This window comes from Rhincodon typus, chromosome 14 (genome assembly GCF_021869965.1).
Source record: "Rhincodon typus isolate 14 chromosome 14, sRhiTyp1.1, whole genome shotgun sequence".
NCBI classification, from domain to species: domain Eukaryota; kingdom Metazoa; phylum Chordata; class Chondrichthyes; order Orectolobiformes; family Rhincodontidae; genus Rhincodon; species Rhincodon typus.
In genome coordinates this window covers 24,308,203-24,334,787 of record NC_063345.1, presented here as the reverse complement: position 1 = coordinate 24,334,787, position 26,585 = coordinate 24,308,203, and the positions used below count along the sequence as shown (strand labels likewise).

At 40.2% G+C, this 26,585-nt stretch overlaps 2 protein-coding genes across 4 annotated transcripts in view; one reads left to right on the top strand and one right to left on the bottom strand.

The window, feature by feature from the left end:
• Window positions 1-132: 132 nt before the first annotated feature.
• rasl11a (RAS-like, family 11, member A) lies at window positions 133-18,241 on the bottom strand. Of its 3 annotated transcripts, none has more exons than XM_048605196.1 (5): window positions 18,199-18,241; window positions 17,455-17,581; window positions 14,764-14,820; window positions 14,608-14,687; window positions 133-2,260 (listed from the first exon to the last, which is right to left on the bottom strand). In XM_048605196.1, the coding sequence occupies exons 2-5, from the start codon at window positions 17,573-17,575 to the stop codon at window positions 1,793-1,795; spliced, it is 726 nt and encodes a 241-aa protein (XP_048461153.1). In that variant the 5' UTR covers window positions 17,576-17,581; window positions 18,199-18,241; the 3' UTR covers window positions 133-1,792. The 3 variants fall into 3 exon arrangements, with proteins under 3 accessions (XP_048461153.1, XP_020381872.1, XP_048461154.1); XM_020526283.2 differs by lacking the exon at window positions 18,199-18,241 and adding an exon at window positions 17,840-17,916; XM_048605197.1 differs by lacking the exons at window positions 14,764-14,820; window positions 18,199-18,241 and having other exon boundaries at window positions 17,455-17,908.
• A 5,353-nt stretch (window positions 18,242-23,594) lies between these two features.
• LOC109916775 (ubiquitin carboxyl-terminal hydrolase 12-B) overlaps window positions 23,595-26,585 on the top strand; it is a 48,758-nt gene continuing 45,767 nt past the window's right edge. The window contains exon 1 of the mRNA XM_020516514.2: window positions 23,595-23,796. Coding sequence (XP_020372103.1) covers window positions 23,749-23,796 — 48 coding nt within the window. The 5' untranslated portion in view covers window positions 23,595-23,748. The remainder of the gene's footprint in view (window positions 23,797-26,585) is intronic.

Genomic DNA, 26,585 nt, shown 5'->3' with positions numbered 1-26,585 from the left:
CCTATTTATTTCAGAACCCCCTTCCCCTCCCCCTTTTCTGATGAAGGGTCTAGGCCCGAAACGTCAGCCTCTCTGCCCCTATGATGCTGCTTGGTCTGCTGTGTTCATCCAGCCCTGCACCTTGTTGTCTTGGATTCTCCAGCATCTGCAGTTCCTACTATCTCTGTTATATTTTAGTAATTAGTTTTAAAATTTGCTTGCCCTGTGTTAATATTTGCAGGGAATTTGACAGAGATTGATTAGACCTCTAGAACAGATACTAAGAAATTGTTAATTCTGTTAGTAACAAACAGGGTAGCTATTCAAATGGTGTATCAGGTCACCACAAAGAACTGGTAGAGAGATTTACTTCAAATTGACACTCAAACAAAGTTACTGACGTTTCCACATTTAACTGCACATGTGTAGACTCCAGAATGTTCAGAGGACTAAAGGCAGCAAACACTAACAGTTTCACTGTCATTAATGCTGCAAAGTACCAGCATTTGAGTATGTACACCAAAATGCTAAATGCACATTATGCCTAGCTTCATACATATTAAAATGAGTGTTACCAAATCAAATAAAATGTTTCACTCAGGACTAATTCAAATAAGATAGCAAAGCTTCTGAAGAAGATAGCAATATTTTTCTGCATATTAAACAACAGTGCAGAGTTAAACCTCATGGTTCAATAATAGGCAAGCTATTATTATCACTTTGAATATAATGCGAGGAGGAACAGTTAAAACTAGGAAACATTTTGGATTTCCTAATTCTGGAAGACATTTGATACTGGATACAAAATGAAGGCAATTATTTAAATTTAAAAACACAAGTTATTTCCGGTCTTTTTTTCCCCCTAATATTGTTTTTAAAATGTACCTTTCTGTTTCAGCATTTTGACACAAATTGTCAGAATATGGCATTGAGTGATTAAATTGTATGTTTTACAAATAGTTTTTGTTTTGATAACATTAGCTGATCACAACTGAAACATGAATAAACAGTTTCCATTGGGCAATTTCTCTGATACCAAGAGCAATCCTGTCAGGGCCAGGACATACACCCATTTATTTCAAACAGGATCAGGTGTGGGGAATATCACTGTTATTTCCTTGTTCTTATACTGAGCTACTGAGGACACTTGAAGAAACTTTATCGTGGCTTCACCTGAGATCAGCTAAACAGTTACAAAAAGAATCAGAAACTTGCAGCACCGAGAGATAGTAGGAACTGCAGATGCTGGAGAATCCGAGACAACAAGGTGCAGAGCTGGATGAACTGAGGGAGGCCCTTTAGCCCATTATATGTTTGATAGCAATTTGAGAGTAGAATGAGACAGCTTTCTAGTCCGTATGGTTCAGTTTATATTTTGCACTGTATTTTCTGTCTAAGCATTCAAGGGAGCTCTCCTCTGCCTCAGTGAATCACATGTATAGTTTTAAAGAAAACGTATAATTTTGCACAATTTTAAATTGTTTCAGGCTGTGAATGATCTTAACTTCATATAATCAGTAGATTAGTGACACAAAAGTTTGTATAGAGTGCAAATTGTAGCATAAATATCACAACATATGTAACCAATATTGCTCATATTCTGGGTGCAAAATTTATTTACCTAACAGCAATTAAAGGTAAAATTGTGTAATTAAAAATGGTGGACATCGAGATGGAACATGCCAAACTAATTTCTGTTCATGTGTTAGTCTTTAAAATATGAGGATTTACCTCATTGGGGTCATTTGAATTATTCTTATGTAATCTCAAGGTAATTAAAAACTTAGAACTTGGAACCTCATCAAAACTATGCTTATATAGAAGCAGTGGATTTCACTTTAGAAGAAAGAGCCTGTTTTAACCGTCTTCCAAGATCCTGCATATTCGGTGATTTTGGCCTGCCTAAAAGCAGACCTCTTCTCTTCTCTCCATTATTGTTTCCAATCATTTTGCAAACTTCTTGGCAAACTTGGTGGAAAGCATCATAGACCTCATTGTAATTTTCTCTGGCAGAAACTTCAAAATAAGTCCCTCCTATCTCGTTCACCAATTGAATGCCCTCACTGGTTTCCACTTGCCGTGCATGCGGTAAATCAGCCTTGTTTCCTATTAGCACGAATGGAAGTCTGGTGTTGGGATAAATCTTCCTGATTTGCTGATGGAGCGGACGGAGAGCTTTCCAGCTTTCTGTGTCCGTAAGTGAAAAGACAAAAACAAAACCATCTGCCCAGTGAAGTGAACGGGATATAACATCTGGACTGCAAGACTCATCTCCATCTGCCTGTTACATGAAAACAAAGATAACATTTAAACATTGCTTCTATTATTCTTGATTACCAAACTTCATGTTTTAATTCCTATGTCAAATCAAATCTGCACAACATATCTTTTCACCTACTTCTGCATTCAGTAAAAGTTTCAAAAGTGTTTTGTTTTATCCAAATGTAACCCTTTGGATACTGAGTTTATTTGTGCCTCTTGTGAAGTTTTGTACTATATCTGATTACAGAACAGTTAATTAGACAACAATGTATTATGAAATTGAGTTCTTATAATTTCTTTGGAACGTTATTTTATATTTCTTTATATAAATAAATTCTTTCTTTTCCTGAAAACACAGGCCTGGCCTAACATGTTTTCAAGCAAACCAGCTCTCCTGTGTCATGCCAATGAAATTTCAGCCCACATAGATGGTCACTACACCTCCCTTCAGATGTTGCTTAAACATTTTGGGCTGAATTTTGTGTCTGTCATTGTATTCAGGCTTGGTATATACTACAAAGTCTACACTGCCATTGGCATGGTATCAGTTATGTTCATGTCCATCAGAACCATCTATGATGCCTTGGGTGGACGCCCAGCCAACTGTTCTTCTTATTGATATTAGTGTAAGTTACTGATACCAAGTGGGAAAGGATGCCCTCACAAATGCTTCAGCAGGAGGGAGTTTCAATCTTGTCAACGAAATGCTTTTATTATATGGTTCTTAATAGCTAGTTATGTTAGTTATGTTGTATCTGAGCTATATTATTAGCTCTTGTGAGACATCAGGCTGAACACAGAGTAAGTACACAATACTGTTAGCAACATGGAATTTAGCACTGGGATAACAACTGGAACACCAGTCCGCTCATCACAGAAACAGTTCAATACATCCTGATGGATTGAGGTCATTTTATGATAATCTGTTCAGGTATTAATTGCCTTCTACAACAAGATTAACAGTGTTAATCATTATTATTAAATAAATCAGCCACCAACTTCTGAAGTACCAACTTGGGGTTCTGAGTTTCTCTTGTTCCTCCACATACTGCATTATAGCAGTACCTCACTGACAAACTCAGTATTTGGAATCAATGCAAATGCAAGACTTAGCTGCTCTTTACCTGTTACACATGAAGAAAAAGTTGAAGCTGATGTAAAACATGACCCCTGGGCCTTAGAATTTTATTTTACAAGTGTGGACTCTCATTCATTCAGAATATAATCAGCGTTGGAATTTTTTTAAAAACCTCTTTTTTGCCTGTCTCTTATCTCGTACTCTCATCATCCAATATTCGTTTGTTCTTTCTTCCTACAATTGTTTAAATCCAATTTATATTTCCTGATTTACACTTTCTCGTTTAGAGACTGCATGGCTCAGTGAGGATTTTTCAATCTGTTAAATTAAACATCCGCACTGTTTCTTGCCCTGTTCACACATGTCACACATGCTCTGTGAAGGATATTGCATTAGATAAAGTTAAAAATCACACGACACCAGATTACAGTCCAACAGGTTTATTCGAAATCACAAGCTTTTGGAGTGCAGCCCCTTCATCAGGTGTAGTGAGAGGAGAGCACACAAGCACAGAGTTTATAGGCAAAGAAACAAAGAGCAGAGAGATCAAAGGATCATACAAATGGTGTGAGAGGAGTGAACAAACCTAAAATGGCTGACTGACTGCCTCCTGTGGAGCCTTTAATCATTCATACATAGAGAGTGTGCGCGTATGAGTGAGAGAGAGCTTGTGTGTGTGTGTGTGCGCGAGAGAGAGCGTGTGCGCATGCGTATGCGCGAGAGAGCATGTGTGCATGTATATGGGTGAGAGAGAGCGGTGTACGTGCATGTGCGCGAGAGAGAGCATGTGCACAAGTGAGAGAGCATGTGTGTGTGCAATCGAGACAGTGTGCGCAAGTGAGTGCGCATATGCATGAGAGCGCATGAGCTTGACAGCACACGTGAAACTGCTCATGCGAAACTGCATATAATAAGTAATCCAAAACTGTACAAACTAATTAAGGTAGCGAGATCATAATTTATCTAGGTGATGTTGTCAAAACAGGACAGCCAGGAAGATTTTACAGATACAGAACAGTTTGGTAGGGTCACCTATAGTGCAACATGAACCCAAGATCACAGTTGAGGCCGTCTTCATGGGTACGGAGCTAGGCTATCAGTCTCTCCTCAACAATTCTGCATTGTTGTGTATCTCAAAGTCTGCCTTGGAGGGTACTTACCCCAACATTGCTGTGTATGTGGTGTATTGCTGTTCCCACATGTGACGGTAGTATCCATGTTGATGATCTGACATGTCTTGCAGCGGTTGCCGTGACAGGGTTGTGTGGTGTTGCGGTCGATGTTGTCCTGAAGGCTGGGTAGTTCGCTGCGAACAATGGTCTGTTTAAGGTTTGGTGGTTGTTTGAAGGTGAGAAATGAAGGCGTAACGAAGATATTGGCAAGGTGCTCATCATCATTGATGGCATGTTGAAGGCTGTGAAGAACATGGCGTAGTTTCTCCACTCCTGGGAAGTACTGGATGACGAAGGGTACTCTATCAGTCGTATCCTGTGTCTGTCTTCTGAGGAGGTCATTGCAGTTTTTCACTGTGGAACTGGCGATCGATGAGTTAAGCATCATATCCAACTCTTATGACATCCTTTGATCTCTCTGCCCTTCATCTCTCTCTGCCTATAAACTCTGTGTTTGTGTGCTCTCCTCTAACTGCACCTAACAAAGGGGCTGTGCTTCAAAGCTTGTGATTTCAAATAAACCTGTCAGGCTATAACCTGATGTCATGTGATTTTTGACTTTATCCACCACAGTCCAACACCAGCACCTCCACATCACTGCACCAGATGACAGCAAGTCTCAGCTCAAACATTGGTGAAAACTGTGAGCAGCCATTAGTGAAGAACATAGTGAGTGTTATTCCTTTGCCACTTCTTGCAAAATCCAATTCATGCTCAATTAAGAAAGAGTATCAGTTTTCTTACACCCCAAGCAAAACCAAACTTTAGCAAACTCTTTTGGGTTAGAAACTTGACCCTGATATGTATATAAATTGTTAGCAATAAAGGTTCAGTTTCAGTAGGATTACTATGAGCCCATGAACCCTGACAAACTTCCAAACTGAAACTGGCCGAGGACATATCTCAGTGGCAGTGCTTAAAAGAACTGTGGATATTGGAAATCAGGAACACAAACAGAAATTGCTGGAAAAACTCAGCAGGTCTGGCAGCATCTGTGGAGAGAAAGCAGAGTTAACATTTTGGGTCCAGTGACCCTTCTTCAGAACTCCCTGAATGTGCCTGTCATGGGGTGCACTGGCTTTTTCAGAATTGAATTCAGACTGGAAAGTAACTTCCATTAAAAAAAAGAGCTTAAGCTTTTATTTTAGAATGCTGCTGGTATCATTGGCTCTCTTCTTGCTGTCCTATTATTGACCTCAGTTCTGGGACTTACTTCAGAGCCACTGTTGGCAACGTATTGGGTCTGAAATCTTCTAGTTCTATTGGGTAAACTTGCTATGAAGCTGTGCCAGCTGTCAGCAGCTTGCTTCAATTATTTAGATAAGGCAATGTGAACGTACTTTTCATAATCCTCTGGCTTCCACCTTCAAAGAATTTCTGTGCCCATTCAGCATCTGAAAAATAGCCCAAATGATCTTCCAGGTCTTTTAATGAAGATGATGAATGCTTACAGAGAGGACAGAGCAAAATGAGTGTGTCTTTGGGAGAAGTTGTTTTCATTTGCCAAAGATTCAGTTTTATTAAATACCAGTTGTATTGGCTGTTCATTACGCAACACGTACCTGCTTCTACTTTCCTCTTCAACATTTCTCCCAGTCTACAAGATTACATTTATTTTATCCAATTTAGAAAAATCAAATGCTGAATGGACCACATTGGGATTCAAATTGGTTCTGATACCAATGCTCTGATTGGACTATCATAATATGTTGTTAAATGTTGCTATACCCTAGCAGGCCATCACAACACACCACATCATCAACCATCGGGTATCTGCTATAAAATCAGATACTATGTAAACAAAAGGAGAATGTGCCATGCACTCATGATTCACAAAGAGAAATTCACATGCTACTATCCTGCAGATCTTCAACCTTGTTAAGATTTTAAGCTTTTTTTAAATCTTGGGATTGATATTTGGGGTCATTGAGATTCAATGTTTCAGCATCTACAGATCATCTTCTTCATGACTGTCAACATATGCTATTGTGATCTGTGAGATTTTCCCTGGTTGCCACTTCTGTCACCTTGTGGTATCTGCCTCCAATTTCCTTTGTCTATACTGTGCCTAAGGCCTGTCCAATGATCAGTGGTGAGGCTAAACAAAGAGAGGCAGCTATTGCATGTATTTTAATCTATTACCTCCTCAATTCTAGAATTAATAGATTTTAAGGGGTTTGCAACAAGGATATAACCAAAACTCTAGTCAATAAGCGACCTTAATGCTGACAGCACAATCAGCTGATGAGAGGAAACAAAATGGGTTCACAGAAAATTTACAGGTATTAATTTCAGATTGAACCTAATACTATTTTATTTTTACATAATCGAGTTAACTACAATAGGTTTGAGATGGTTACTCTGCTGGTACATTTGCACTCTGGTGTTTAAACAACTGGTTATGAGTATACCATCGTAAGACAACATACCAATTTGAATAAGAAGTACAAATATGAATGGAATCAATAACTAAAAATTAAAGCTAACATGAAATTGAAAATGAATTGCTAAAGCAAACTAAGAAGTGATGGTAGCCTTTTGGCCATTTTTCCCCTTCCTCTTGAAAACGCCAACTCTTTCTAATATGTGGTCCATAGGTGCCGGGGTTGGTTAACTTGGATGGCTGGCTTGTAATGAAGAGTGATGCTAATAGAGTGCGTTCAAGTCCCACGCCAGTTGACATTACTATAAAGGACACTCCATCTCAACATCTCCCCTCACCTGAGTCTCAGGTTAAAACCACTACCTCTCTCTTTCTAATGATAGAATCGGTTAGCTCAGTAGGCTGGATAGCTGGTTTGCAATGCAGAGGGACACCAACAGTGTGGGTTCAATTCCTGTGCTGGCTAATATTACCACAAAGGTCCTGCTTTCTCAACCTCACCCCTTGCCTGACGCACATTGGCCCTCAGGTTAAACTCATAACCAGTTATCTCTCTCTAATGAGAGAGTGGAACTATGGTGACTTTATTGCTTTGCCAGCAGTGTTTTGATAACAAATTCCATTGGCCATCCATCATGTTTCAGTATCAACAGATGAGGCTGGCAATGACTGTTGGTGCATTGCTTAAGCAGTTCTACAAACATGTTATGACCTTACAATTTCACTTCAAATTTCTCTACAATATACAAGTCACCACAATTAGAATGAATGCAGAAGTCATTCTCAGAGATGAGGAACTTCAATACTTGGATAATTGGAGAATCTGCATTTATTCTCTTTGGAGAAGAGAAAATTAAGAGAAGATTCAGCAAAAGTGTTCAAAATCACAAGGAGTCCATTTAGATTAAATTGGGAGAAATTGTTCCCATCAGTGAAAATTTCAAGCACCAGAGCTTATTGATTTATGGTGAATGATAACCTGATAGTGGCATTTAAAGCAGTGAGTGGTTAGGAGCTGGAATGCACTACCTGAGAGTGTAATCAAGACAGATTCAATTAAAAGAGACTTGGATTAGTATCATAAAAGAAAAATATTGCAGAGCTATAGTGAGTAGATGGTGGATTGGGATTAGATGAATTTGTTCTTTCAGAGAACTGACACAGATGTGACACGTCAAATAATTCTGTGATTCTACAGTGATGCTGTGAAGAAACAGAATCTGTTCAGATTCAAGTCGTAAACAATTTCAGAATTCATATATAAATGTATAATATCTCACTGGAACTGATCTGCCAGGATTTTAAGAATGAAAACCATAGTTGCTGGATATGGTACACATCTCTTTGTTTTGATGTGAAGGCTTGGTGCCAACATAATCTACTCCTGCCTGTCGGGACTGGAGGGATTTTATTATTCAGAGGATGATATTTAATTGCTCAAGGCTTTACTTGCAAGCAGTCCATCAGTAAGTCACAAGTGGTTTAATTAAGTCTTTAGAAACACATTGTCACTAGTTATATTAATAAGATAATATGATAGTAGTGAGGAGAACAGTCTAGACTTCGAAAGACATTGTCAAGTTGGTTGAGTGGGCAGACAGATGGTGTGTGTTTTGGCACACTTTGGTACAGAGAGCAGGGAGACACAGTACAAAATAGAAGATAGTATTCTAAAAGGTGTGCAGGAGTAGAGAAACCTGAGACATATGTGCATAAGTTATTAAAGTTGGCAGGATCAGTAGAGTGAGCCATTAATAAATTGTACAGTACTCTAGTTTCATTAATAGTGATGTAGCATATATGAGCAGGGATGAACTTATATAAGACACTGGTTAGACCTCAGCTGGAAGATTGTGTACAGTTCTGGGTAGGAAGGATTATGAATGCATTGGAGCAATTGCAGAAAATTACAAGAGGGATAAGAAACTTCTTTTATGATAAATTGGTGAGGTTTGGGCCTGTTTGCCCTGCAGAGGAAATGGCTAAGGGGAGACTTGATTGAAATTTTCCAAATCATGAGGGGTATGGACAGAGTAGGTAGGGAGAAACTGTTTGACTCATTAAATGAGCGAGAACCAGAGGGCAGTTTTAACAGAAAAATCTTTGGATCTGGAATGTATTGTCTGGAATGGGGTGGAGGCAGGTTCAATTGAGGCATTCAAAAGGGCATTGAATGATGATTTAAATAGAAACAATGTGCATAGTTACAGGAAAAAAGCAAGGGAATGGCACTATGTAAGTTGCTCAGAGAGTCAGTGCAGACACAATGAGCCAAATGGCCTTCTTGTACACTGTAACAATTCTATGATTCGGTGTCAAGTAATTAATATTAATTGGAGACTTTGAGACAATTGCATTTCCTTTTATTACAAGTGTAAACTGCTAAATGCAAACCTGGTTAGAATTTCATAGAAGTGTTTAATATCGCCATGCAATAAAGAAGCCATTGACTGTAGTGGCTGTAATACGACAATAAGCCTCTTGCTGCTCCTATCTTCTTTGTTTCTATGTTTCTATATAACAGCTTGCATGCATACAGTGCCTGTAAATGTAGCTTCATATGGAGCGATCAAACAAAATGTGATGCCACGCCAAATAAGGATATTCAAGGGCAGATGACCAAAATCTTGATCAAAGAGGTAGATTTCAAGAAATGACTTCAAGAGGAGGACAGTTAGGTGGTAAGATTTTAAGGAACGTATTGCAAAATTTAAGGCCTAGGCATCACGGTGGAATGATTGTAATTGGGAATGCATGAAAGGCTAGAAGTAGGGAAGCACTGATACCTCAGAGGGTTGAGAGACTGAAAGAAATTAGAGATAAGGTTCAGTGGCAATGCTGTATATGTATTTAGTCCTGCTATAGTGTCCATTAAGAAAATGGGATAAAATCAACCATGTTGTTTGCCAGTCTCTTATTATAACATTGCAAATTTACTTCACATTACAGTTAATAATCGAAGTACTTATGTTTATACCCCAGCATTTTGCTCTCATGTTTTGATTCAGTTTTGCTGATTCTTGTTAACAATTTAGAATTACTCAACAATTTATCAAATCCTTAAAGCACTGGATGCAGGAGCTCTGGTAAACACACTCAATCAAAGCTGCAGTAAAATCATCATGAGTCATCAGTATACTTGCAGCAATTACCATACATTAAAGATAGGGAGCATTTTCACAGTCAGCAGCTGTAATGTCATCATCACTTCCAGAAAACTGACTAATAATAGAAAAAGCCCCATACAAGACTAAAGGGTTTATGTTACAAGCTGTAATTTAACCTTTAGCTTCAGAGAAAACTGAACTCAGATTTATTTATTCTTAAAGAGTAAGTGTTAGTCATATTATTCAGGAACTTTGTTAGAAAGAGTAGGAAGGTTGTAAGGAGAAACCAGGGAACTACAGACTTGTGAGTTTCACTATGGTTGTGGGTAAATTTTTGGAGGTGATTATAAAAGATAGGATTTATGGGCATTTTGAAAGGCAAAAATTAATCAAGGACAGTCAGCATTGGTTTTGTGCAGGGAAAATCATGTCTCACAAACTTGATTGACTTCTTTGAAGAAGTTACCAAAAAGATTGATGATGGCAGAGCAGTAGACAATGTTAATTTGGATTTTGGTAAAGCCTTTGACAAGGTGCCGCATGGTAAACTAATTAGTAAAGTTATGTCACATGGGATTCAGGGTGAGCTTGCCAATTGGATACATAATTGGCTTAATGGCATGGGAGAGAGACTGAGTGTGGGTTGTTTTTTGGACTGGGTTCTAGGTCCTCTTTTGTTTGTCAGTTAAATTAATGATTTGGATGAGAATATAAAGGCATGGTTATCAAGTTGTGGACCACACCAAATTTGCATAGTAGACAGTGAAGAAGGGATTTTGATCAAATGGGTCAATGGGCTGAAAAGCGGCATATGGAGTTCAATCTGGATAAATGTGAGGTATTGCAGTTTTGTACAACAATCAAGGGTAGGACTTACGCAGTTAATGGTAGGACCTTGGGTAGTGTTATACAACAGAGGAATCTAGGGGTGCAGGCATAAAATTCTTTGAAGTTTGCATCACATATAGACAGGGTGGTTAAAAAGGCGTTTGGCACGCTTGCTTTCATTGCGCAGTCCTTTGAGTATAGGAGTTGGGAAGTCATGTTGAGGTTGTACAGGACATTGGTGAGGCCTCTTCTGGGATACTGTGTCCAGTTCTGTTCACCCAGTTATAGGAAGGATATTATCAAGCTAGAGAGAGTTCAGAAGAGATTTACCAGGATGTTGCCAGGTATGGAAGGTTTGAGTTATAAACACAGTCTGGATAGACTGGGACTTTTTTTACTGGAGCTCAGGAGGTTCAGAGGCAACCTGATAGAAGTTTATAAAGTAATGAGAGTGAATAGAGTTAATGGTAGTTGTCTTTTCCCTAGGAGGGTGGATTTCATGACTAGGGGGCACATTTTTAAGGTGGGAGGAGAAGGATTTAAAAAAAGACATGAGAGGCAAATTTTTTACACAAAATTCACTGGACTCTGGGGTGGTTCCTGCAGATTGGAAAACATCCAATGTGACGCCACTGTTTAAAAAAGGAAGTAGACAAAAAGCGGGTAACTATAGGCCAGTTAGCTTAACTTCGGTAGTTAGGGAAATGCTTGAATCTATCATTAAGGAAGAAATAGCAAGACATCTGGATGTAAATTGTCCCATTGGGAACACCCAGCATGGGTTCATGAAGGGTAGGTCATGTTTAACTAATTTGGTGGAATTATTTGAGGACATTACTTGGGGAACGTGTGGATGTGGTGTATCTGGATTTCCAGAAGGCATTTGACAAGGTGCCACACCAAAGGCTGCTACATAAGATAAAGTTGCATGGTATTACAGGTAATGTATTGGCATGGATAGAGGATTGGTTGACCAGTAGAAAGCAAAGAGTAGGGGTAAATGGGTGTTTTTCTGGTTGGCGGTCAGTGGCTAGTGGTGTGCCTCAGGGATCAGTGGTGGGACCTCAATTGTTTACAATTTACATAGATGATTTGGAGTTGGGGACTAAGTGTGGTGTGTCAAAATTTGCAGATGATACTAAGGTGAGTGGTACAGCAAAGACACTGAAAGTCTGCAGAGGGATATAGATAGTCTAAGTGAGTGGGCAAAGGTCTGGCAGATGGAGTACAATGTTGATAAGTGTGAGGTCATCCATTTTGGTAGGAATAACAGCAAAATGGACTATGTTTTAAATGGTAAAAAAATTGCAGCATGCTGCTGTGCAAAGGGACTTGGGTGTCCTTGTGCATGAATCCCTGAAGGTGGGATTGCAGGTGCAGCAGGTGATTAAAAAGGCAAATGGAATTTTGTCTGCCATTGCTCGAGGGATGGAGTTTAAAAACAGGGAGGCTATGCTGCAGCTGTGTAGGGTCCTGGTGAGGCTACACCTGGAGTGCTGTGTGCAGTTTTGGTCTCCTTACTTGAGAAGAGATATACTAGCACTGGAGGGGGTGCAGAGGAGATTCACTCAGTTGATTCCAGAGTTGAGAGGGTTGGATTATGAGGAGAGACTGAGTAGACTGGGATTATACATTGGAATTCAGAAGAATGAGAGGAGATCTTATAGAAACATATAAGATTATGAAGGGAATAGATAAGGTGGAGGCAGGGAGGTTGTTTCCGCTAGCAGGTGAAACTAGGACTAGAGGGCATCGCCTCAAAATAAAGGGAAGCAGATGTAGGACTGAGGTCAGGAGGAACTTCTTCACCCAAAGGGTTGTGAATCTGTGGAATTCCCTGCCCAGTGAAGTGGTTGAAGCTACCTCACTGAATGTTTTTAAGGCAAGGCTACATAAATTTTTGAACAGTAAAGGAATTAAGGGTTATGGTGATTGGGCGGGTAAGTGGAGCTGAGTCTCAAAGATCAGCCATGATCTTATTTAATGGTGGGGTAGGCTCAAGGGGCCAGATGGCCTACTCCTGCTCCTAGTTCTTATTTTCTTATGTCCTTAGAAGGTGGTTCATATGTGGGATGAAGTTCCTGAGGAAGTGGTGGACGCGGGTACAATTACAATGTTTAAAAGACATTTGGATAGATACATGAATAGGGAAGATTTAGAGGGATATGGACCAGGATCAGGCAGACGGAGCTAGTGTAGTTTGGGATTATGTTCATCATGGACTGGTTGGACTGAAGTGCCTGTTTCTGTGGTGTATGGCTCTATGACTCTGAGTATTGAATATTGCACCTAATCTGCTATATACTTAAAACTTTCACCAATTTACTATCCCACTCTTGGATAGTTGCAGCATTCAACAACCTCTTCACACAGATTGATAATTTTTTTTTTTACTTCAATAGTGTCACAATGACAGGCACTTACCCAATAGATAATCAGAAGACCTCCACCAACTGCTCTCCAGTGACAACTGATCTAATAAGGGGTGCTTGATGGAGACTGAATCAAGCACATTGTCCTGCTTAGGCAAAGGGAATTTTATTGGCCACCTATTTCTGATGCTGGAAAGTTCAAGAATAACAATTGATAATAGAAATCAGATATATGATGCTGCGTTTTATGCTTTCCTGGGGTAGTTTGGCAGGTAGTGCGGGACAGAGGGCAGAAAAGTAGGAATGATGCCAAGACCCCTTTCCAGCACCCAATGACTTATCCCTGACTCCACTGTAATTCTACAGAGGGCAGGGGTAGTGTTACAGACCCACCCACTCATCTCCAATTCAAGCCATTGTGGTCAATTAGTGATCACTTAAGGGCCCCATCCTGCTCTGCAATTTTTCCCACTATGGCGAAAAGCCTAGTTTGAAATGTATTCGTCCTACACTCCAGGCCACAGGTATGAAAAGGAAACAGGATTCCTGCTTTTCCTCTTCCAGCCTAACTGGATGTTCCCTATCTCCATAATCCGACTCCCAGTGGTGCTGCTATGACCATTTGATTGGTCAGCGGCTCCAGTAAGCACAAGTCTCACCCTGAGCTAATTAACACTTATCTGAACAGAGCAACCTGTCACAGTGGGAGCCGTGCCACATTTTTAACTTTTCACCAAGAGAAAGGAATCCTGTGAAAACAAGGAATTCCCCCAGATGGTGACATCCTTCAGCAAGTTGATTGCAAAATATTACTTTAAAAGTAGAGGGAAAATGGCATCTAATAGAGTTATAATACTTTGAGCTTGTTTGATATTCTTTATTGATTTCTAAAGGTGAGACGTCATCTTTAAATGAGCATTATTTACATTTCTGTTTGAAAGACTAAGGCTCATAGCAAAAATAGCACACTTTTCTTTCATCATTGCTTCAATGCATCGCAATTCTTTCTGTCTTTTTTACATTAAACCAGATATGAATATTCTCAATCTTGATTCTAATCTGGATGATGGAAATATACATTTGCTGTGGGGATATCAACACAAACAGATCTTAAATGATTTCAATCGAACAGATATGGGTCAATAAACTATCTCAATTCATCAGGAAATAGGATTCCCAATAATGAAGACCATTGATATACCTTGGTAAAAACAGCTGACTGTAGGGGTTTCTTATTTGAAATTGGTGCTGAGGGACTTAATCGGGGTGTATTGGAGAGAGTTATATTCTGTATTTAATCTTGGTGCATTTGTTAATGCTGCAAATGCATAACTAAATGGAAAGTATTACATTTCCAGTAATAATAGTGCTCACCTTAATGAGAGCAAAATTCACAAAAAAGGAGAAAAAAAGACATGGATTTTACCTGATTAGCACACGGAGTGTCTTGCACTTGCAACGAAATTTGATCTCCATCAATGCTAATTGATCTGGAGTATAGAGCTCCTGAAATTCAAAAAATATGGCTCAAGTATCTACTGAATAGATTGATAAATAGAAAAATATCTAATGTAGCACATACCTGTGTTTGGTTCATAATCTCCAATGAACCGTTTTGTGAGAAATCGTACAATCAAGGCTGCAAGAAATTTACAGAAGTGTGAAATGTAACTTTTCAATACGGTTTATGACAAAGTAAAAGAAAATTCTTAAGGATGGTCCAAACAAGAGGCACATTGGACTCAAAATATTAATTATTTCTCTACAGATACTGTCAGACCTGCCTAGTTTATCCAGCATTTTCTGTATTATCTATGAAAGAGTAAGTTTTCCTGCTCAACATTCACAAGTTACATCGCAGATCTATCTGGTCCACATATCTACACCATCAATAAGACTAACAACTCCTCCCACCCTGCCTTAAATCATCTACTGTAAAAACCTTCATTCAAGCCTGTGTTACCTCTAGACTTAACTATAATCGTGAGGTTCTCCAAAGCTCTGCTACCCATGTCTTAAAGTGCACTAGATCCCAGTTAAGCAACAACTTAATTTTAAAATTTTTAACCTTGTTTATATATTCCCCCATAGCCTCACCTCTTCCTATTTCTGAAATTCACTCCAGCCCCATTACCCTCCAAATGTCTGCATTTCTGCAGTTCTGGCATGCTGAGCTTTCTGAGTTTCAGTTGCTGCATGACTGATGGCTGTGCATTCACTTTACTGAGCCCTAAGCTCTAGAATTCCCTCTCAAACCTTTCGGTCTGTCCACACCACTTTTCTCCTTTACACCTACGCCAGTGATGAAGTTTATTTCTTCTGCCCTATATAATTTTATGTGGCTGGGTAATGTGTATTTTGTTTAATGAAGCATGTGAAGTGCTCAACAATATTTTATTACCTCTTTGTATTAAAAGTTTGACTCTTCCTATTTATGATGCATTTTCTGTGTCATTTATTTGATGTCTTACTTGGATGTTATAGCTTACCATTTAGTTAACCCTTAGTTATCCTGTTGTAACCATGTTTCAGTATTCCCTAATGCACATCAATGCACTTACTCTCTTCATTTGCACTCTTCAGTATTGTGTTGTCTGGATCCAGTCCCAGAACTTTGACCTGAAATTTACGCCTTGAATAACAGAGTTGAGTATAATCGCAACTAACAAAGATCGTAAATGTGAAGTAAATATACCTTACAACTACACAGTGCTAACTGTAAGTCCCTCTAATAACTAAAAGCATCTTAACCCATTACTGGTGAGTCGCTTTTACTGTATTCTATGTGCAAATTTTAGATGATGTATGTTCAACATGATGTATGTTCAACATAGACAATAAGAAAGCATCAGAAAAACTCATCTGTCTTTCATGGATGATAGGGGAGAAGAAGAAAAATGATACGCTTTGAAAGATGTGTTTGGTAAATGATTAAATACAATATGAATCCTTTAAATTATTTTGGAAACTAAATATCTGTAATCCAAATCAGTGCTCAAAAAGAAGCTTTCACTTTTGTGAAAAGTTACAAATCAGTAATGGAAACTGCGCAGAGGACCCAACACTCTTAGGGGAGAAGTCTGTAGGCAATGACATGGGAATATATAGATCTCAGAAGTAGGCAGCTTAACACAAATGGAAAGCAGAGAAAACAAAGTGGATAAAGGTGACAGGATACAGATGAGGGAGTATAAATGTGGGCATTTTATGATCAATATCTAGCTTCCAGTAAGTACAGAGTCATGAACTATCAATGTGGAACATGGACAATGGAACATGGATCTAATGCTGATCTTCGTGCAGAATCTCCAATGGCTAAAATAGTATCTCTTCCAACTCATCTTGCCAGGAGACCAATATTCCTAGCTCCTAGCAATATATGCCACATTTCAACCATCACTTCTGGTTTCACCATTTGCCACAGATGTAAAACAATCTCAAAAAGAGAGAAATAAAGCTGTCATTCACTTTGTTACTAATTTTTCATATCTGAAATAATTACAGATCTCTACTTTACCTACACTTCCCAAACTGCTACAGCAGTTGAAAAGATGGTCAATAATGGTTGGGTTCGGTTAGCACTGAACATCACAAATCTACCACTGACTTAGAATTCAAAGTCTTTCCTTAGCAAATTAAATGTCCAGTTTCTTTGTTCTGGTGAAGATATAACTTTTAACAGGAATGTAAATTCCTCTTTAATCTCATCATTTAATATCAAATTTATGTTTCCATCAAACTAACTGTTAAAACATGGAGCTCCTTCGCTGACACTACTGACAAATTTATCTAAGGCTAAGAAAACTTTTTTTTAAAAAAAAACCTGAAATAGACACTTTAATGTATCCACTATTATATAAGGTATAATATCCATTTACTTCAGGGTTTGGAAATTCAGCACATCAATTGTTGGGAAGAGTTTTTAGGGAGATTCAACTCCACATTGAGGGACATTGACAATTTAGTTGGAGGGAGGGTTTGCGGTGATAGCAGCTTAATGGGTTATGCGAGTTTCTCTAAACCGGCAGTTCAACCATGAAGGGTGATGATTTTAGCCTTTGTGGTCAGCGGCTACTGTTGTGGTATCAGGGCAGAACAGGTAGCACCTTTACAGCCAGCTGGCTCGTGTTCTCGGTCAGGATCGGTAACTTGTTCTATCAACACACCACGGATCTAAGTACAGACATGAAATTTCGGACAGAGGCTTAACCTCTTTAGACCAATCTCTTCGATTGCAACCACCCTTCAATACACCGCTCCCTCTCTTTCTTACCAGTCTTGCCAACTCTCCTTGCTCCCAGGACCACGATCTTCACGTTTCGGTTGTGCAAGTAGTCGAGCATCGAGACCTCCGGTATGGGGAGCAGTAAGAAGTTACTTGAATTGGTTGACATGGTATTCTGGAGGAGACGCGTTTATAAAACTGCACATTAAGACAGGCAAGAAGAAGATAGGGAAAAAAAATCTGGCAAAACATACGCTTTGCGAGCTGCTCTGACCACTCTTGCTTTACTCTTGAAGACCCCTCGGCTAGTATCCAGACTCAGATCATTCCTGCTTAGCCTAAGGGGCTCTGAGGCACCGCCGAACTGATACTGTACTTTACCAAAGTCAATCAAAAAAGAAACTTTTCTACCGTCCTTCCCTCCCAAACTTACAACAAATATTCTGGCTGCAGCGACCAATGGAAATTTGGAACAAAATAAACTGCTGCCAATCGTATTCCCAAGCTGGACTCTCCCGAGACATTGGAATGCACTGCGGAAGAGGCGGTGGAAGCAAATTGCACAATAACTTTGAAAAGATAATTGGATAAATGCTTCGAGGAAGCGTGCAGGGCTCTGGGAAAAGGACAAGAGAGCGAGACTAATTGGATACCTTTCAAATAACTGACAAATACATTGAACCAAATGGCTTCATGCGTGGGCGATATGATCCCAGAGATATTCAACAAATCGGTCTTTTTTTTGAAAAGTCGACAAATGCAATTCCAAGTTGTGCCCATTTTGTGGTTTACCTGTGCGAAAGGAGTTACAGTGAAGGGTGGAGGGAGATGTGAACCTAATTGTGCTCTGTAGGCAATAGTCAATGAGGTAAAATTCAGTCCGGAAATGCAAAGCAGGTCTACCAACAGCTGGAAAGGCAAAAAAAAGGGTTAAAATTTGGGGAAGAAATCGTTCCTTACAAATGGACAATGACCATAACTTCCTGTCCGAAAGGCAGTACACAACCCATCAATAAACATCATGGCTACTCAAGTAATAATAATGGGATCTGGATTGTTCATTGACTATTCATCAGTATTTTCAGTTAAGCTGATATTCTTCCTAAAGGGGATATTTTACAAAAGCGGATTTTCATTCTATTCTTTTTAATTTTCTTCAATTACCTAACAGGAGGTAATTGAAAACTGTGGACAATTACAAATCCTGACTGAAGTGTTTTGATAGAGCAAGTAGTGAAAAAGTGTTTCTGCTGATGGGAGGGATCTTTTTTTAAAGGGAGACTGAGTTGAACTAAACTACTTGAGTGGGTGGTGGAAGCAGATTCAATAGTAGCTTTGTCTACATATTTATATGTTCCTTATCTACACTCGGAATTGACAAGTTGTTTTGTTGTGACATGGGAAAAGAGTAAGAGAGGGGATTTATTTGGACAGCTTTTCAAAGCACCAATGCATCTACAATGGGCGAAATAGCATCCTTCTGTACTGTGTGATTCTGTCGTTCCAGAAAAACAATAATGAACAGCATTCTACCCATCAATTGCCCCAGTCATTCAAGAATTGAACTAAATATTTTGAATTCTTTTCATATCTAGATCCTCCAATTTCCTATTGATTCAAGTATTTGATCAATTCCCTTTGAATGTATGGGCTGAATCACAGCATTCCAGTCTGTTCTACAAGATAACGGTAACTGTCAGATAAAGAGCTTATAAGAAAAATGAGTTCTGGTTATCCATTATTTTAAAAGAAAATTTGTAAATGTTACTTTTAACAAGAAAATCAAGTAGCAACATATACCCAACATCACTTCTGTCTAGCACTTCAGGTTGTCACTCGTGGCTCAGGTGGCTACATTCTCCATTCATTTGAGTCATATACACTATCTTCAATGGAGATTAAGTCCAGGGTCTTTACTGTGTGTAAATGAAGAGATGCTGGTCTTTTTTGCTGTATGCATTTCAAGGCTCCATCATCTGGGTAACTGACTGATACCAATTGCTTGAATACTAGCTGTTTCCCAGAAATACTGAAGTAATTTTATACAGTCTCATGGTGGGTTTTTCAAATCGTTGTGAATGGCAAAGTGGAAGTTGTGCAGTGCAGCATTCCAGAGAGTGGCAGACAAGCAATTGGACAGCATTGGGAGTCACTCAATTTGTGTGGTCTTCAGCATTCCTGACAGCATCCCAATGGCAGCATTTAGATACACATCCATAACCTTTGCATGATAACTGCCATGAGACAGTTGTGTCCTGCTGCTGATAAGAATGGGGCCAATGTTGCACAAAAAGGATTCTGGTTGCATTCTAGTAAGTTTTTAAACTAAATTCACTTTTTTTTTACTTTTTGACTGTCCTTGATAAGATGAGATAAGGTGAAAATTTTGTCTGGGTTGATGCAAAATTATTTAGGCTGTTACGGTTAATAAACCTTCTGCCAAAGAAAACAATGAGTTCACTCCTGGAGTCACGGTTGCTCTGAATGAGATTTTTATGTCTGAATTGGGAGAGAGTCAGCAAGTCCAGAAGTAGCATTCCCTTAGGTCTAATTCATGGATGAGTGTACTACTCCAGTATGAAAGTTATCTGCATATGCTAAATTTTGTGATTTGATGCAGGATATCTTTTTTTAAAATTCATTCATGGGATGTGCCCAACCCAGAGGGCAGTTAAGAGTCAACTACATTGCTGTGGGTCTGGAGTCACATGTAGGCTAGACCAGGTAAGGATGGCAGTTTCCTTTCCTAAAGGTCATTAATGAACCAGATGGGTTTTTCCCCAACAATCAACAATAGATTCAAGGTCGTCATTAGACTGTCAGGTCCAGATATTTATTGAATTCAAATTCTACCATCTGCCGTGGCGGGATACAAACCTGGGTCTCTGGATTAACAGTCCAGTGATAATACCACCAGGCCATCACCTCCCCACCTAATTATGTCATATAGATGTTGAACACTAATGGCACGTGGCAATCCATTGTTTAGCATCTGTGATTGACAGGTCTTGCAATTGAGCTAGAAATAAAACTTATACCAAAACATGCACTGTATAACCATGAAGTGGGATGGGGGCATTCTATGTGAAGCTTGTTGTAGGGAATTAAAATTTTTAACAAAGGAAAGTTTTCAGGTTAAAGCTCGAGATCTACAAAGCATCATCCTCCCTTTGCAGCATTGATGACAAACTGTGAAGCAATTCTATACTTTAGAAGTGAACACCATTGTTCATGGAAAATATACTTCAGACAGCCACCTATAGCAATAGTTCCTACATTCTAGTATGGTTGACTTCTTTTAATTTGCTGATTTCCTCAAGCCCTTATGCTTCTTTTCACACCCATTGGCAATATCTGTAGTAGTTTAGTTGACACTGACTGTCCTGACCATTTCTAGGCACTGAACTTCAACCATGCTTTTTGCAGTTTTCTAATCTGTAAAAATGTGGGTTTCCTGCCACTGGCTTCCTCAATAAGCAATTAAGTAATTTATTTTGTGACCAAAATAAAGTTGTAACTGTGACTTCTGTAAACTGCCACAGGCCCATGCAACTTTAACACAATGTTCACACCCCAAATAGATAAGATGTATATAAAAGATTTTTAAAGTCTGAAAGATAAAAGTGACACTGGTGCAATAAACTATAGTAGACAAACAGGAAGCTGAAAAACACAGCAGGCCAGGCAGCATCTGGAGGAATGGAGCAGTCAACGTTTCAAGTATTACCCTTCATCAGGAGTTGGTGTGAGGGTAGGGGGTGCTGCAGATAAAGGGGGGGGGGAGGGGTGGAGGTGATGACAGATGGACACTGGTGGTAGGTACAACCTGGTTAGTTAATGGGAGGGATGAATCTGGTTGGTGAGGATCTGGGAGGGAGGGTCAGAATGTAGAATGGAAGGGGGGAGGTGGGGCTGGAAGGGGAGGCGGGGGATGGGTGGGAAGGTTATTTCAAATTGGAGAACTTTGAGTCCTTTGGGCTGTAGGGTGCCCAGGCAGAAGATAAGGTGTTGTTCTTCATATTTGCGTTCCGAGTCACTGCAATACTGGACGAGGCAGAAGAAGGACATGTTGGAGGGGGAGTGGGGCAGGGAGTTGAAATGGGCGGTGACTGGCAGGTTAGGTTGGCTGTTATGAGCCAGGGGGAGATGCTTGGTGAAACAGTCACCTAGTCTATGTTTGGTCTCACCGACGTAGAGAAGACCACATCGGGAGCACCAGATGCAACAGACTAGGTTGGAGGAGATGTAGGTGAAGCTCTGTCTCTCTTGGAAGGACTATTTAGGGCCCTGAATGGAGGTCAGAGAGGTTGTGTGTGGGCAGGTGTTGCATCATTTACAATTACAGGGGACGGTAGTCGGTGATTTAGAGTAATTGGTGGGGAGTGTGGCGCGAACTAAGGAATGGCAAAGGGAATAGTCCTTGCGGAAGGCAGAGAGGGGTGGGGAGTGGTAGATGTTCTGGGTAGTGCGGTCTAATTGCAGTTGGCAAATGTTTGAGGTTGATACGTTGGATGCGGAGGCTGGTGGGGTGGAAAATGAGGACAAGGGGGACCCTATCTTTTGGAACCCTATGTTCTGAGGAAGGGTCACCGGACCCCAAACATTAACTCTGTTTTCTCCTCCACAGATGCTGCCAGACCTGCTGAGCTTTTCCAGCAACTTTGTTTTTGTTCCTAACTTTATTATGTTTGGAGGCGAGGGGGTGGGGGGCTGGTGCTTAACAGCCTGTGGAACTGTGAATCCCCTCTTGTGAAACCCTAGTCCTAAAGCTGCTGAGTGTTTCAGCAATCGAAAGAGAGCCAATGCTAATGCTGCAGTAAATGCATTGATGCATCGAAACAGACATATTGATGGTGGTTAGGGGAATATTATGGAACATTGATCGCATGCAGTTTAGTTCTATGCAATTCATGACACAACTACTTATTTCTACGTTTACAAAATGAGATGAAATAGAGTTTTGAGTCCGGTATGATTCAGAACTGAGTTAAGAGTCAGACAGGATTCCGTTTCTCTGCCTGCACATGCTGACAGAGTTCTATTTTTGTTTCAGATTCCAATCGTTTGCAGTATTTTGCTTTTAATTAAAATGATTAAATGGATTCCCCTCTTATTGAAGAATTCCCCTCATTATTAAAAATATTACTACTGAAATATTCAAGAAAAGAGCAATGTAAATGTATGCATTTAACGGTGGTTTAGATGAGAGACTCACACAAACTTGTCAAATCTCAGTTTATGGACTGATATAATTTTATTTTGAAACATGATCAATTTTGATGAAATCGTCATAAAGTTTTCTTTTTATTTGCGATGAATGGTAAATCAGTTCGTAATTTAAACGAGGCAGGGAGGGGAAGAAAAGACGTGTTTCTGATCCAGTGGGGATTGGGATGGGCAATGATGTTCACATCCCAGGACGGATTTTCTTTGCACATAAAAAGGAAATGCTCGATGTGAAGAGGGCCCTGACCGTGTCAGTCAGGTACAATCGGAATGATCAGGAGGGTTCACATGTATAAAATTATGGGAGGCATAGATGGGGTAAACAGGTGGAAACGTTTTCCTCTTGTTGGAGGGATCGATGACCAGTGGTCATCATGGCAAGGGCAGAAGGTTTACAGGAGATGTGAGGAGGATGGTGGGAATTTGGAACTCACTGCCTGGAAGCGTGGTAGAGGCAGACACTCTCAATGTTTAAGAACTATCTACATGTACACCTGCAATGCCAACACATACAAGGGGGTAAGTGCTGGGAAATAAGATTAGAATAGTTAGGTAACAAGTTGTAGAGCTGGATGAACACGCAGGCCAAGCAGCATCAGAGGAGCAGGAAAGCTGATGTTTCGGATCTGGACCCTTCAGCTTTCCTGCTCCTCTGATGCTGCTTGGCCTGCTGTGTTCATCCAGCTCTACACCTTGTTGTCTCAGATTGTCCAGCATCCGCAGTTCCTGCTATCTCTGAATAGTTAGGTAGTTGTTTTTGATCGGCGAGGACATGATCGGCCGAAGGGCTGTTGTGGAATTGCCGCTGAAGTGCCTTTCTGGCAGGGCCTGTGGGCTACGGCCCCGATCGATGGACCGATAATTCGGTCCTTGCGCAAAGGGCACTGGCCGAGGAACGTATGTGTCGCGGAACGACTGTCGGGGCGCAGGTGGTGTGTTTGTGCAGCCGGCGGTGTTTGCGCGGCGGACGGCTGCGGGGTGGGAGCCGGTTTTTCAATGGGTTGAGGGAGGGAGGTGGGGGGACGGCTGCGGGTGTGACACGGCAGTGGTGCTTTCCCCCCTCCTTCCCGGGTTCGGTTGCCGGCTCCACGGTTTGGGCAATATGGCGGCGGACGGATGGAATTACTGATGACTGTCAGAAAAATCGCCTCGATTTGTACGATGGTGAGTGCCGAGGGTCCCCACATTTCTTCTCCCGTTTTTCTTACCTTGGCCTCCTGGGCTCGGGATAAAAGTTAAACAGCATCTCCAGCCTAGCACTTTGCAGAGACATCTCGTTATTTGCCGCAGAAAAACCTGTACCTGGGGTTGGTTCGCTGAGGGGGGGGGGGGGAGGGTTTCAAACATTCTAAATTGAGGGACAAATCTGTGGCAGGACGATCAATCTGGGAGAAAAAAAACGGTTTAGTCAACCCGTAGCAATAATGTTTATAACCTCGCCCAAATCAAGCGTTTCTTAATTCTCATCATAAAACTTTTCAATATTTGTATGGGACACTTTCCAATCGTAGCTTCAAATGTCAGCCCCTTTTCAATTTTTTTATGAAGTGGCTGTGACTATGCCTTTTATTTAGAGTTTCTGTATTTAAATTGGTGCTGCAGGATGAATCTCCCAGTCTTTTTCGTGATCATTTGTAGCAGGGGAATAATGCTATTTCATTCCCACCCTTGGTAAAATAGAGGCATTTAGGTTGTTCACGTGGAACGAAAACCGACAGCCGATCAGAATGCATTAATGCAAACTATTCATAAATATATCTGCGCTCAACAATATTTGCGCCTGGTTATTACAGCGTATTGTTATTCAGGAAATTGAGTAAATGCGCACTGGTAGTCGATGCAACTGATTGCACTTTTGTGAAATCCGTTTATCACCTCACTATTGGCTGGAACTTTTAACTGAAGATAGATACTTGACAAATACGTTTTTCGATGTAATCGCGCAATACCTTGGAATAATGTGATTTTGGCTGTAGATTTTGTTGAAGAATGATTGATTTGTCTCACTAATTGCCTTCTTTGAAAGCAATGGGTTGTAATGTTCTAGTTGCAGCATCTATTTCTCAGTGATGTTAAAAGAAATATTGGCTTACCAATGCTAGAACATGTTCTTATGTAATTATGTTCTTGTTGCACTTGGGTTTTATGCTGGAACTTACTGCAGACCTCACTTTAGCAGCAAATTAGTGTTTGGGTTGATTTGAATAAAAGTATGGAGCGCATATAGTTCATATTTTTGCTCAATTTTAGTGATTAGTGTTTCTCAAATTTATGCCTGTCCCTATTCAGAATTTTATGTTTCAATCCTCCAATCCCTTGCCCTAATACCGAAACTTCACAAGTGATACTGTGACTGTAATAAAGGACAACTTTTCTCAACCTGACTGCAGCTTTTAACATCGTTGACCACACTATCCTTCTCCAGTGTCTCTCTACTATCATGTAGCTGGGTGGGACTGCTCTCGCCTGGTTTCATTTTAACCAAGAATCTTCTCCAATGGCCTTAGTGTTCTGGCATCCTGCTGCTGCATCCACCAAGGGTGTTTATTTGATTTTCTCCTTTTTTCTTATTTACATTGTACCCCTCTGCAAGATCACTTAAAAATATAACATCAGTTTTCATAAGTTCCTGGATAATGCACTGCTCTGTCAACTTCTTCTTCGACAGTCCCTTGGGATGGTGATGACACTGATTCTGTTCTGAATCGATGGGAACTGAAATGGCTAAGTCCAGTGCATGATTTGCACCTTCTGTCAAATGTGGGGCAGGGTGGTGCTTGAAGAGTTGGATTAATAGCTTATGTGCTCCTGCTGATGCCTTGACTTTGTTGATGCACATTTCCAATAAGTCTGTCAAAATTTTTAGTGCCTTCACAAATGCGCCTTCTCATTTTGGTCACTTACAAATTAGGGTCTCCCACGAGTCACTGTGTATATTTGAGTTCTTCAGGGATGCTTTGGGGGCATTCTTAAAGCATTTCACCTGTTCCACCTGGTGAATCAAGTAGGACAGTTGCCTTGGAAATCTGGTATCAGTCACATGGATGAGATCTGGCCAGCAGAGCTGTTTTTGAGTGATTAATACTACAATGCAGCACAATTTGGCTTGAGAAAGGAACGTACTGTTGAACTGCCTTTCTTGCCACTGGATTTTGAGAATCTTGTGAAGGCACTGTCTGTGGTCATTCCCTTGTGCTCTAACCTGCCTTCTGTAAGTTGCCTAAGTCTCCAAAGGACAAAAGAGCACAAAATCGCTTCTTCCTGATAAACCTTTGCCTTAGTCATACATTTGAAATCCTGGTCTTTAAGTAATACTGTCTGCAATTGGCAGAAACCTGGGCTCACACATTCAAGGTCATGATTTTTGTCAGCTGTATTTACCTTTGTTGAGAGGAGACTCCCCAGCTATGGAAGACAATTAACAAGATCCTGAAAAAATGTGGACTGTAATTGAAGGGTTGTGTTTTATTGTGGGAGCTGGTTGGCAGAGTACCTTTGTTTTCTGGTTGCTTAGTGAAGTGGCTTCACTACGTTTCCTGACCCTTTTACTATCCCTCAATTATATTGGATGAGCACAAATTTATTTCAGCTAAATATTGGGAAGGCAATACATTGTCTTTGTTCCCAACTACGAACCTTTTTTTAATTCATTGGTGCCATGTGGACAGCATTTATTGCCCATCCCTTGTTATTTGTGAGAAGGTGGTGGTGAGCTGCCTTCTGGTATAGCTGCAGTACAGGTGCTGCAGGTAGACCCACAATGCTGTTAAGAAGGAATTCCTGGATTTTGACCCAGTCCTCTAATCACAAATTAAATCCATGTCCACGAACCAACCTTCAAAATATTGGCATCGCGTATGACCTCTGCACTTAAGACCACCTCCATTCCATGACTAAGATTTTATTGTTATATCTTCATAAAATTAAGTAACCTCAGCTCCGTTTTGACTCTG